Source organism: Tachypleus tridentatus, chromosome 8 (genome assembly GCF_004210375.1).
Source record: "Tachypleus tridentatus isolate NWPU-2018 chromosome 8, ASM421037v1, whole genome shotgun sequence".
Taxonomy (NCBI): domain Eukaryota; kingdom Metazoa; phylum Arthropoda; class Merostomata; order Xiphosura; family Limulidae; genus Tachypleus; species Tachypleus tridentatus.
In genome coordinates, this window is record NC_134832.1 from 117,337,882 (window position 1) to 117,352,103 (window position 14,222).

Sequence of the window (14,222 nt, forward strand, 5' to 3'; positions counted from 1 at the left end):
TTTCATTTATGTTTTCTTTTCAGACATCCTCTTTTATTTTTTTTTACTGCTGATAATGGGATACTGCTCATGGACATGCAGGTGGGAGAACCCCTGAAGAAACCTTTCACTTCCTATGTTCTTCTTTTAGAGCCTGCCAATTCTCAAAAGTAAGGATTGAGCAGGCATAGCAGAGGAGCTAGCTGCATCATTATAGGTAGCACTATATTAATGGTGGAGGTTAGTTACATGCCATGTACATGTTCAACAGTGGAATGCAATTGGTAGGGTATATAAACTGGTGGTCTGAACATTGAAAAGTTTTCCAGCAATGCTTAGAGGTAGCAAGAAGATTTAGGTAGCTTTGTGTGAGAGGAGATAAATATCTTACAAAAAATGCATTTTCAGTCTGAGAAAATGCTAACTTTTTATGTTATTCACTCTTTCCTAGTCTGTGCACAAGGTTGATCAATTTAGCTGGCCTTGTAACTGCCACACAAAATTCAAATAAAGATAAATAGTTTTTTATTTTTATCCTAACATAAAACTGCTTTTGTATATCCTAAAGAGCTTTAAAATTTTAACAGTATACATCTGTTTATACTTTAATTTTACTGTTTTATTGCCATTTCAACTGTATCTAAATTAATATTCCATCAACAAATTTGCAAATCATATGGCAAATGTGGAGCTCATATTACCATACACATTACATGATGCATGGGAAACTTGAGTGTATCTCTTGAAAAAAAATTATTTACTCTACCTTATCCAACCTAAAAAGTTTCTAGTTTTTATGTTTTGGTTACTTTTATAATGATAAATAAAGAATATAAACACATGAAAACAAGAATTAAAGTGCTCACCTTTATCTTTCTTTTGCTGTTGACTGTTGATGAATGACACTTAACCCTATTTCTTTGCACTAATGGTAGTACTGCAGTAAATGTGTTTTCATTTAATTAAATAATCCACCAAAGAACACAGATTACTAACATCTAAAGAAACAATGTGTCATAACTATAACAGTTATTCTGGCTTTCTAACCGTGCAACAAAAGTAATAAAAAATGCAGCTAAATTCATTGATGTGTTTCCTGTGAGAATAAAGTTTGAACTGAAAGAGAAATAGACAGTTCTTTTCACAAGAAAAACAGAAACAATGCAATTTAATACATTATTTGACATATTAAAACTTTGGTTTTTCTATTTGTTATGAATAACATGTCAACTATTGGTAATTTCTAAAGGAGAGAATGTAAGAGGTGTGTATGGCAAATGGGGTCTGGCTTTCTATTTGATGGTTTTGTAACCAAATAAGATTGAAGACTATAAAAATTATGCTTTGCCTGAGTGATGAAAACATTATAAAGAATAACTTATGTGTGTTAACTTTTATATTTATTGTAGAAGTGCTAAATAAAGTAGAGAAGAGGTGATGCATAAAGAGGAAATGTCACAATTCTCATTCTAGGGGAAACGGAATGATTTTTTTAAAATAATGCTTTACAAAATAAACTTAAAATTATGTAATGTTAAGATTGTTAGCTGAATGTTTATGCCAAGTTTATTTATGTACTGTGATGAGATAGTAGTTTAATTAAGTTTCGAATGTAACTCACTGAAACCTTCTTAAAATGCACACAAAATGATGTCCATTCTAAAAGAGTTTCTCTTGATTGTGTTATTTTCAAAGTATATTATTCTTGTTAAAGTTTATCTCAAATCTAGTTTTACCTGCTGGCATTAGTCCCTTGTCTAATTTGCCCTAACTAATTTCAGCGGGAGTTTTTCCTATCCCTGACTACCTGAACAAGTCTGTTGTCAGTTTGTTGTGTCACATGCTGCAGGTGGACCCTATGAAAAGAGCAACAATGGAGGATATCAAGTAAGAGATATTCCCAATTTTAGAACATACAAAAGAAAAACTTAGTTCATTGAGAGTTGAAATGTGCTTAATTTTTCCAAATGAGAAAGTATTGAAAGAATGAATTTTTCTTGTGATTTCTTCATTTTTAATTTTGCATTTTGTGAAGAAACTGTATTGCTTAAACAATATGTGTACTTTAGCTAGATTTGCAAGTGTTATTGTATATATTTGTAAAGTTTTAATACCTGCAACTTTAGTGCAGATATTATAGTTAAAATTTTTTTACAGAAACCATGATTGGTTCAAAAAAGACCTTGCTGTGTACTTGTTTCCCTCACCTAATGACACTGATGCTTCAATAATTGATACTGATGCTGTTTATGAAGTCTGTGAGGTAAGAAGTCAGTCTGCAGTGTGTAAATTGCTAGCCATTCAACTTTATTAGGAAAGAAAATGTAATTAGTTAAGCAGGTGCTCCATTAATGTTTCAGTTTGTGCTTCAGTATGGTTATATATCAGTTGATTAATACACACTATTCTATAACTAATATAATAAGATGTAAACTACATTACAGTCTGGTGATTTGATTTTTTACAATTTCACAGTTAACTCTGTACAACCCAGTAGGAGGTATAATGCCAGTTTGGTAAAAATTACTTCTAACATGTGGCATGACACCTGTGGGACATTTTAAAATATAAATTTGACTTTTCATCAGTTTATCATACACAATAAAACTACTACATAACACAACTATTTATAACGATGTCACACATAATCATTGACCTAACAGCCAGTTTTCATGTATATTACTGTTGTCATGTGCAAGAAGAGTCACTATGAAAGTTAACTTCATGTGGACAGTGTTTAATATTATCAGTACATAAGTTAACTTCATGTGTACTGTGTACAGTATTTAATACTGACAGTGCATAAATTAAATAAATTTGTTTGTGCTGTGTATAGTGTTTAATTTCAGCTGTATTGTGAACAATGTTTAAAATTCTGTAAGGATATGAGTTTAACTCATCTTTACTGTGCACAATGTTTAATTATGTCAGCATATAAGTTAACTGCATTGTGGACAATGTTTAATGCTGTTAGTGTCTAAGTCAACTTCACCTATAATGTACATTGCTATGTATAGTGTTTAATGCTGTCAGTACATAAACTAATTTCATCTGCACTGTAAACATTGATTAATACTGTTGTTACAAAAATTAACTTTAGCTGTATTGTGGACAACGTTTAATAATACCAGTACCTATTTTAACTTCAGCTCTAGAATGGAAAATGTTTAATTCTGGAATCATATGAACCAACTCATCTTTAATGTGCACAATGTTTAATGTTGTTAGTGCATAAATTAACTTCATCTGTATTGTGAGCAGTTTTATTCTGTCAGCATATAAGTTAAATTGAGCTATATTGTGGACAATGTTTAATGCTGTTAGTGCATAACTCAACTTCATCTATAATGTACATTATCTGTAATACTGTAAGTATATAAAATAATTCCAGCTATGCTGTGTATAGTATTTAATACTGTCAGTATTTAAGTTAATTTTAAGTATACTGTAAAGTGTTAATACTTAAACCAACTTAGCTGTATTGGAAAGTGTTTAATCCTGTCAAAGTTAAATTAGCTTTAGTTATTTTATGGAAAATGCTTATTCCATATTTAACTGGTTATTTATACAACAAAACAAGGTGGAAACATGACCTGTAATTGTTTTGGAGATTGCTTTTATACATTGAGATTATAGGTCTTGCAATACAAAGCTGCTTGAACCAGTAATTTGCCTAAATGTCTTTTTTCAGAAATTTGGAGTCCAGGAGAAGGAGGTACACAGTGCTTTGTTAAGTGGAGATCCTCATGATCAGTTAGCTATTGCCTACCATCTTATCATTGACAACAAACAGTTTGAATCAAAATGTGACATTAAAGACTTCTACTTGCCATCAAGCCCTCCTTCATCCATAGCTGAAGTAAGTAGTTGGAAAAAAGAATTAACAAATAAAAATCTATAATTCAGTTTCCATATGTATATTTCATTTTTTATATTTGATACATGCTTTATATATTGTATTAATTTTAAAACAAAGTAAACTTACTATACAGTTCCTTCTAATGTTTTTATTATATTTTTCAGAGTCCTGGCAGGCCTCATCCAGAGCAGTTGAAGGGTGAGCTTTGGATTACATAAATGAAAATATATATATAATGAATGAAATGGAAGTTTCTCGATTCTTTTTCTACTGAAATCCAAAACAGTCTGCATTTTACAAATATGTTCATAGAAGTTTGAAGATATGTACAAACCAAGAAGACTTGAAAAATGAATTGTTACTAATGAAATATATAATGGTTAAATAGGATTTAACCTAACTATAGCAGATAAAGCTATTAACAGTTTCACTTGTGTGTAATAGTGTATCAAAGTATTGCCTTCAAACCTAGTTATGACAAAAGGTAATATTTAGTGTTGCCACGTGTTCAAGGTTTAACTTCTAATTCATTTAAAGTATATAAAAAACAACAGACATTTTATGCTATACTTAAACTGATGAATAAAGTATTTAAAAATTTTATATAACATTAAAAATAATATGCAGTTAATGGTAAAAGATGGCATTCATAAAATTTAATGTGAATGTGGAAATGTTTATATTGGACAGACTTAACATGAAATATTGTTAGCAGAACGTAACTGATATTTAAAAAATGAAAGAACTAAAAATTCTGTTATAAAACAATAATATTGACTCAAACTAAAGGTATTAGAGCAAATAATAGCCGTGAATCTCTAGAAATATCAACGTTTAAAGAAAGACAATATGTTATTGAATGAATTATTAGAAATGAAGGCCAGGAAAATGCTTATGTAAGAATGTGACGGGACCTCATCTGAGATTTTGCAGAAATGTAAACTAACACTCAAGTACATGACAAGTACAATAGTAAATATGACATTCATGTGTTGCATGTTCATGCCAGATGATGATGTGGTAAATGTTAAAAGGTGTAGAGGCCATAGGTTTGGCTTAATTAAAAATGTTTTTAATTGTGTATCAATTCTAGTGTTGCATGTTTCATATTTATTATTTTTACTATTAATTCCTTATTAGTATATAATTGTTTTTGAATGTTTCACTTTTCCTTAGGACGACACATTCTTCAAGTAAAAGTTTAAAAAGTTTTAGTTATTTTTATTAGCTTCAAACTTTTTTGGGAGTTTGTGATAATTTATTTACATTAGTCTATTTGAGCTTGTATTTAAGAAGTAACTTCCAAGTCCTTTTAGGAATAAATTCTGAAAGTGTAAAGCAAGTGTGACTGCAATTAGTTACTGCTATCTTTGTAAGTTTTTTTTTTTTTTTGTTCAGCATAGACGAAAGTTAAACTTGCACTCTGAATTTCATAAAATACTGAGTTTTTTCAGACATGAAATTAATGGTTATCTCTATAAACTGTAGGGCGTCAACGCTGGCAGAGTGGACCTGTTGGTAACAGTGTAGATAAGAATAAAGGAACACCTGTGAAAAGGGCTAAATGGCACCTTGGTATGGCTGTTTTCATGTGATTTTGATTTCTTATATTGATGTTTGCTGAAAATCAGGTTTTGATACCATTGGTAGCATAACACAGATAGTGTATTGTGTAGCTTTGCATTTAACAACAGACAATTAATGCTGCTTGCTTGTTTATTTTATTTGATTTTTTTCCCCCCTTTTTGAATGTGTGTACAATATCTACTTAGTTTTATGTAACATTGAATATTTTCATGAAATATGTAGTGTAATGACCAAAAACTTTGAATTGAGATATCTTACTCTCTTTGTGGTTTATATTTGGTGTTAAGAGCTTTTCTGTGTAAAATGAATTGCTTTGTTCTAACTAGAGAAGCATTCAGTAGAGTGTATACCTTTGCCAAACGTTGTTAACCATATTTGGCTCTCAAAAAATATGAAAATGTATCTGTACATCTGTATTTATCAACGGACACTAACCACTTTTTGCAGGATGAGGAAAATACTTTACATATGTCTATCAAGTTTAATCAAAAACTGATCATCTTTAAGTTACAGACCAAAAATAGTTTGAAAAATTGGTTCCCCATGTTAACAGAGGGGGATTTCTTTGGATTTTTGAGACCATAAATTAATCACTTGTTTGTTGGGTCAATCCAGATATATACCAACTTTTGTCCAATTTTATTCAGCTGTTTTCAAGAAATATTGCTAACCAACACACACACACACACACACACACACACACACACACACACACACACACCTTCATTGGCAGAGCTAATAAGACAGTTTCTGAAAAGTATATTTTATGTATATAAAATTGTATTTTAAAAAACTAGTATCTGACTTGTAAACACAGCTTGTTGCATAAAATAATATTCAGCACAAAAAATGACAGTTTGCATAGTTTTTCTATTGGGTTGAGGAATAATTCGTGAGCGTTTTTTCAAGTAAAAAAAAATATTCATAAATGAAACGCTTTCACAAAATATTTCATGTCATTTGGTAGATAATTTTTTGCTCTAATAGATGGTGTGTTTGATTTTCATATGTCTTTAATATTTGCTTTCATTTTCAGCTCATTAAATAGAATGTCAAGTGGACAAAATCGAGCATTTTCGACACCATCTGCTTTTCGTGATTTAATTTCTTGCAATTTCGTTTACAACAATGCATACTATATACCTAGGTATTACATGAAATAAAGTATCATAATAAATGTTTTGGGTGTAATGTGTTCATGCATTGAAGTATTGTATAGTCTTGCATGTAATGCTTGAATGAAATTATTTAAAAACGCTCACGAATTATTCCTCAACCTAATAGTATTTTGAATGACACATGGAATTTGTTGACTTTATATTATGCTTCAAATTTAATAATAATCAAACCCAAAATTTTTATTGTTAAGAACAAAGGTGATTTTCTCACTTAATTTCAGTGTGTGTGTGTGTGTGTATAAGCGTAACTATAAATAAAGTATTTATTAAATGCTTTCTTTCGCAGGTATCAGGTCACAGAGCAAGCCATATGATATTATGAGTGAGGTGTTCAGGGCTATGAAGGCTTTGGATTTTGTAAGTGGTTTTTAGGTTAATTAATTTAAAGACATTACAGATTTTGAATTTTTCAGTTGAAGTAATGTGTGTTTGTATTTATACAAACATTTATATTCTTTCCTTGTTTTAGTTGAATAGTCATAAAGGAAAAAAAAATACATGTGGAATGGAACTATACAATTTCAAGTTTATTTTTGTATTCATTTAATTATATAGGAATCTCTAATATCAAATAAGTGGTAACTACTGATACATGGTTTTCTGATTTTAAATGATGTATAGTTTATCTTGTAACCTGCATAGATGCTATATTAATGAAATATTGTAACTTTTGAATTGAAATCTCTATTATGTTATTCTTACAGTTTTATCATAATTACGTAAAAAAAGATATTTGTTTTCCACAAACTGCAAGGTGTAGAATCCTAGTAAAAAAAATTGTGCATTTCTGTATCTTTTTCTCTGCTTGTTAACTAACCTAATGTTTCTTATTTAAATTGATAACACTGTTGTGTGGTGTAATATGATGTTTCTGTAATTTGTTTCTTTCAATGATTTTAAGATTGTTATTATCTAATGATGTGTTACAAGTTTGGCTTAAGCATTGTCCCTGTATTTCAGGTAATTTGAGTTAAAGAAAATTAATTTAATCAGAGCCAGAACTAATCAGAATTGTAAATAAGCAACATGTTAGACTACTGTAGTAGTATAAGACTAAGTTTTGGAGATTGGTGACATGTTTTAATTCTTGGAAAAGTAAAACTGGAACAAATTGCCCTCTTAATTTATTGAACTTGCAACAAGAATGTTAATATTTTACTTCTCAGTAACTGAGATTCACTAATCAGTTCAAAAGGAATCTCCACATAGCATTGTGGTGCTTATTGTAGGTTTATACTTCAGCTTTCTAGAATAATTGTGTAAGTATAAATTTAATTACAAGTGATAAATCACAGTTTGTTTTGTTTAATTTTCATACAGAAACTGTTTATTATTTGTAATATTTCAGGAAAATTACTGAAGTATTATTTTGTGTATAACTGAAATATAGGAGTGGAAGGCTGTTAATCCTTTCCATATTCGGGTTCGCAGAAAAAATCCAGTAACCTCAAAATACGTAAGTAATTTACTTTCATCCTGTAGTTGATGATGCAACGTATAAAGGTGTAATACCCAGAAAGAAAAACACAAAAGGATTGTTACACTGTAAACTTATTACTGTATTTATTTAAGATATTTGATTGCAGCCAGATCTTTCATCTGTAATGTACAATGACACATTAAGTTTATGAATTGTTATCAGATCTTTTAAGAAAATTAGTGCAATGCCTGATGCAGCCATTGGTGGACTGTGGGTAATCTCAAGGCCCATGGTTTAACCAAAAAGACAGAATCCTATACAGATGCATTTCAAGTTTTAATAATACTTTACTAAACTTTTTCTCACCAATAATGCATTTATTATTTATACCTGTAAGTACATTGCTCCATCTAGCTTGTGTATCCATATAAAATATGTATAATTTTTGAAAGACAAGTCATTTTATTTTATGTGTATCAGGTACATATGCACTATTGTCATGTTACAAAATGAACTGGTGTACTTGTTGGTTTCACACTGTGAAAATGGTTATTTTCCCACATGGATGATGCATTGTGGTTTAAAAAGAAAGTAAACCACAGCTTGTATTGTAACAGTACATTATCTTTAAATGTTAGTTTATTTTTTACATATTTTGGATCCTTAACCCTTTTTATTGAATATTTAGTACAAAAAAATCTTAGATGAACTTAAAACCCTTAAAAAGTATGAAAAATAAAAGGTTTTTCCATCTCAATGCCTTTAAACACATTTTTTTAACTTGATGTTATAGACGTAACAGTTTATATAAATATGCATTGTTGTTGTAACTGTAGTGTTTACTAAGGTAAAGTTGATAAGAGGTTTCATTCTTATTAAATCACTATTAACCTACTTAGGGCATATTCATTTGTGTTGTAATTTGACCTTGAATTAATTTTCAGAGTTTTCCTTCAGACTAATTCTTCACATCCCATCAAAGTCTGGACCCATTTTCAGGAGCATTTAGTCATGTTTATAGAATTATCAGGAACATAAGACATTTCTTTATTTTATAATATGTAAATTAACCATAGTAGTAATGTTGTGCATGTGTTACAATATGTCTTTGTATCTATTTCAATATATTTTCACACAAAAAGCACAGTATGAATGTCTTTGATAAAAAGATCAAGAAGAGTAGCCCAAGAGTTGGGGGTGGGTGGTGATGACTAGTTGCCTTCCCTCTAGTCTTACACTGCTAAATTAGGGACGGCTAGCACAGATAGCCCTCGTGTAGCTTTGTGCAAAATTCAAAAATAAACAAACAAACAAAAAGATCAATCAAGATAAAACTATGTAAAGGGAATATGCTACCTTAAAGGTTAGTCAAAATGACAAAATCTACATATGGAAAGTTAAAGCATGTTTGAAAAACAGTTTAAGTCTAAGGACAGGGCATGAGGTTTTCAAAAAATTGGTTTCATGAGAATAAATACTTACATTATCAGCCTGTTGTGTTTACTAGCATTCATTATCAATTTTGCAAGAGTGAGACTCATAATTTAATATGGGAAGTCACACAATTTCATGTGTTACGTTTTTCCTCCTTCCTCTTAAATTATACTTGAAGGAGAAGGAACGTGATGAAAATAACCTTGCTTTCTTCATGGGTTTATACTTGACTAATCCACATGAGTTGCCTTGACTAGCTGTGAAATAAAGCATAATCTGACAAAACTAAAAGCTTTAAGGGTAGTTCAATAAACTTTGGTCATGCAGTCAAGTTACTTCTGTGTAGAGCATTTCAGGGTCAATAATGAACAAGCAAAAAGAATGTAGTTCAACAAATTAAGAGCTAGCAATGTTTAAACTCTCCTCCATAAAACTTTATCTGGAAGAATAATAAGAGTATTGGGAAAAATGTTAATGCATTAGTCCTGTGGTTTGGTTTTTGAATTTTGCACAAAGCTACACGAGGGCTATCTGTGCTAGCCTTCCCTAATTTAACAGTGTAAGACTAGAGGGAAGGCAACTAGTCATCACCACCCACCACCAACTCTTTTATCAACGAATAGTGGGATTAACTGTCACAATATAATGCCCCCACAGCTGAAAGGGCAAGCATGTTTAGTATGACAGGAATTCAAACCCGTGACCCTCGAATTATGAGTCGACTACTTTAACCACCTGTGGTGATTTGGTGAGCTCCATGATATGAAGTACATTTGTACAGATTTAGTTTAAAGCCACTAGTATATATTTAAGTTTCATCATTATGCTTATCTATAACAATTACATTGGAGGCGTAATGAATTGCGCACTAGTTTTGAAGGTTCTTGTAACTATAGAGAATTGGCTTGAATCTTGTAGTGCTCATAAAAATATATAAAAAAAGCAAGTCTCAAGGTCATATGTTTAGTAGAAACTGCAGTTGGCTGTTTTGTTTTCATTGATTTCTTACTGTAAGATATGGAACATTTAAACTACAAAGTAACTTCATATTTAAAGCATTATTGTGTCCATTGTAACTGTGCTGCACTATGATTTTATAAGTAGAACATTAGACAGACAGCACAAATATTCCATGTCCACAATAAGTTTTATATATTTCTGATTTTAGCTATGGGACTTAACTGTTTTCATGAACATGTATGTAATAATGCTGTGAAAATGAAGTAGTATTGGGGGAAGGGGGGGGGAGAAATAATTTCATGCATACTTTAGAACAGTGGTTCCCAACCTTTTTTATGCCCCCGCACCCCTCACAGTAATTTATTTATTTAAGAATAAAGGTGAAGGTGGCCAAAACCAATGTTATCTTGCACTCCCTGGAACTCTAACTGGTTGGGAACCACTGCTTTAGAAAACATACACATCTTGTGTATGTGAAAACTCTGCCAAAAATGTGTTAACCTAGAAACAGTTTATATTCTTTACAATTTTATGGTGAACAGATGGTTTTCACAGGCACATAATATAATGGTATGGGATTAATAACTGTTGACTTGCAAGTAGTACATTGTAAAAGATTAGTAACTCAGTGTTTACCAACAAGTAATAGACAAAAAAATATATTACACTCCAGTAACTGTGTTAGCTACTTAATTTATGGTCATCTTTGAATGGTAAGCATTGTATGATTTTCTTTAAATATCTGACACTTATTGGGTAGTTATTTATCACACAAGCATGTATTTTCAGTTTCCTAATGTGGTGTTTAAATATTTGAGGCATGTCATGATTGTATTTACATCATGTAAAATTGTGTGTAGTCTCTTGTCAGTTTCAACACCAACTTATTTGCAGTTTGTATACTGTATAAATAAGTTTTTAAAAGTATTTGCAAGTAATATGAACTGTATTTCTCTTTGTATTATGCTCTATAAATTTGTTTCACTTTATTTCAATTCCTGAAGCATTACTTAAACAATTTTTTGTTATTGAGTAAGAACAGTGATTATATAATGTTTTCAGCTAATCTCCAGTTTTGATATATATTTTTTCAACTTATAAAATGTTTAGACAACCATGTTTTTCAACAGGTTAAGATGAGCCTTCAGCTATATCAAGTTGACTATAAAAGTTACCTACTGGATTTCAAGTCCTTAGATAGTGATGATAATCTGGACTCAAGTGAGTGAAGTTCTTTCCAGTTAAGCTATAGTTAGCATAATTTTATTTACACAGTTGAGTGTAGAGAAACCACAAAGTAGACTCCTCCTGTTACTCCAGTAGGGTGAATCACCAGATTTAGCTAACAGGTAAAAATTACTACAGTGAATTATAAAAGAAGTCAGTTGTAAACCTTTGTTTCTTACTTTTCTTAAATCACAATATTTTCAGTACGTAATATGTCGCATGCAATTTTCTGGGAAAGTATACAGGTAAAATATTTTTTTAAAAATTACTATTTTGTTAATATGTAATGTATGGTATTAGCTTCTATTAGGTATTGTGAAAGAACATAATGTAATAATCATTCACTTTCTTAATCTGGTTCATACACTAACAGTTGGGGTACATTAAAACTGATATATTTATATATAGTCCAGGCAGTCATCCTAAGCTACCCTGACAAGCCCTGCTATTGGGTGAAATGCCATAATAGCACTGTATGTGGTCAATATGTTCCAACATGTTTTCCTTTGCTTTCACTTATGGAATCATAGAAATGTGAATGTAACAGCACTTAGTGTGTGTACATTGGTGTAGTTAATATTCCCATTTATGTCAAGAGTCATGGAAACTAAGTCTTTACCCTTGTTTAAGCTTGGGGAACTTTTATGTTTTACATTCCCGAACTGCCATAGATTTATGAATATTTTATACAGTATGATTTAGATTAAGAATTTGCTGTTTGATTTGATGTGTGGTATTCTACAAGTGTAAAGTTTCAAGCAAGTTGTAACAAACTGAATGTTACTCAGAATCTCTGTAAACAGTGGTAAATGTAGAGATTGTGTAAACGATTTGCAGCAATGTTATTCTTCTCTGTTCATGTTGATTGATTTTAGGTACACAGCTTAAAAAGGTTTTTAAATGAAATTATGAAGTTTATTACATCCTAAACGATAATACTTGATAATATTCAAATATTGGTTAAGACTACATTAATAATAAACACAACCTTTTTTTAAAGGTTCAATGACCAGCTCCACCGATTCTGCTGCTTTTAATCAGTGTCACCACACTATGGAATTTTTTGAAATGTGTGCAGCTCTTATCACCCAGCTTGCTCGCTGACTTGTGGCAGTTTTTGGTTTTATGGCAATATTGACAATTAGGAGGAGTGTAGTACTCGTTCAGACTTCGCTGAGTTCCAGAGAAGATTAAACTGAAACAACGTTTGGTGTAAAATATTTGTTGTCTCAGTTCTATAATCAAAATAATGTTTTAATACTTTCTCTGGTCATTGAGTATGGAATTTATACATATATATAGATATATATATAAATTTTTTGGGGGATTAGTTAGAAAGCTATTCATCTCAATCAACTAAAGATTGGAGTCTACCAGAGAATGTTATACACATATGAGCATGTATGTATTTATAAATTACCTTTAAGAACTGTATTGTATTCAAGATCAGTATACACTGATGATGTATAGGTTGGAGAAATACTGGTGATTGTTTTGTTTTTCATACTAAATGTATTGAAGTACATTGATATCTACGAATGAGGCAGTAATGTTCAAGTTTTAATTTTAACATTTCACAGACAAATAATTCAGCTTCATTAAAACTGTGAATATTTGTTTTCATATCTTTTTTTTACACTGATAAAAGTAATACACCATTAAATCGCAATTACTTGTAAAAATAAATTATTTTCCTCCATTTCAATCACAATGATAATAGGTAAAATAATAGCATGTACACATTAAATATTAAAAGGTATAGTTATGTATTAAGTAAACATTTAACAATATATAACATTAATCCATCTACAATTGGCAGAATGAAAAACGTTACTTCCATCCACTCACATTCAGTGTATTCTCACAGGATTGATATAATGCTTATAGTTAGTAGCTACATATGATAAAGTATTTTAGTTTCTGGATTGCTTGGTCAATAAAGATGCTGTTGCATTCACACACTAAATGCAAACAGAAGAAAGATTTCTTTGTTGATAATGGACCAAACATGCAACAATAAAGGGGGTAGTACCTTAAATACCACAACACACAAATGTAAACGAGTTTTTACATATTCTGAACAAATGGAATTTTCTTGATTTCTACAATTAGATGCTGTATTGTCCATGAAAAGTTAAAACTGTGTTGAAACTACATCCATTTTACCTGTATCAGTTTCTGAAAGTGTGTAAAACAAAATGTTTTATGTGGGAGGTGCCAAAGCAAACTAAGTGATGAGGTTGTGTTAATTTAGTAGGCAACAGTATATTTTTGTAACAAAATCTGTTGTAAGATAAACTGAGGGAGGGTTGAAATCATGAGTATCAATTATTTAGTATTTTTAATTGATTTCCAATTTGTGCAGATTATCCATGATGTAAAGCAAAATAATGTTCACAAATGTACATGTGAGAATAAAAATATTTATGCAACCTTTGATAACAACCAATTAATGCGGTTGATTATATAATGTTTTTAATTAAATTGTGTGCACGAAAGAACATTCCTATCTTAACAGCAGTAGGGATAGGAATGTCTTTATATGTCATGCATTTATATACACAAATGAAGCCTTTTA

At 30.6% G+C, this 14,222-nt stretch overlaps 1 protein-coding gene across 2 annotated transcripts in view; it reads left to right on the forward strand.

Moving 5' to 3' along the window:
• Nucleotides 1-14,109, forward strand: part of LOC143223298 (5'-AMP-activated protein kinase catalytic subunit alpha-2-like) — a 28,897-nt gene extending 14,788 nt beyond the window's left edge. For both annotated transcript variants that reach the window (XM_076451093.1, XM_076451094.1), the window contains exons 8-16: nt 1,761-1,866; nt 2,137-2,242; nt 3,671-3,838; nt 4,003-4,036; nt 5,327-5,413; nt 6,890-6,960; nt 7,994-8,059; nt 11,548-11,638; nt 12,645-14,109. In XM_076451093.1, coding sequence (XP_076307208.1) covers nt 1,761-1,866; nt 2,137-2,242; nt 3,671-3,838; nt 4,003-4,036; nt 5,327-5,413; nt 6,890-6,960; nt 7,994-8,059; nt 11,548-11,638; nt 12,645-12,748 — 833 coding nt within the window. In that variant the 3' untranslated portion in view covers nt 12,749-14,109. The remainder of the gene's footprint in view (nt 1-1,760; nt 1,867-2,136; nt 2,243-3,670; nt 3,839-4,002; nt 4,037-5,326; nt 5,414-6,889; nt 6,961-7,993; nt 8,060-11,547; nt 11,639-12,644) is intronic.
• The last annotated feature ends 113 nt before the right edge of the window (nt 14,110-14,222 follow it).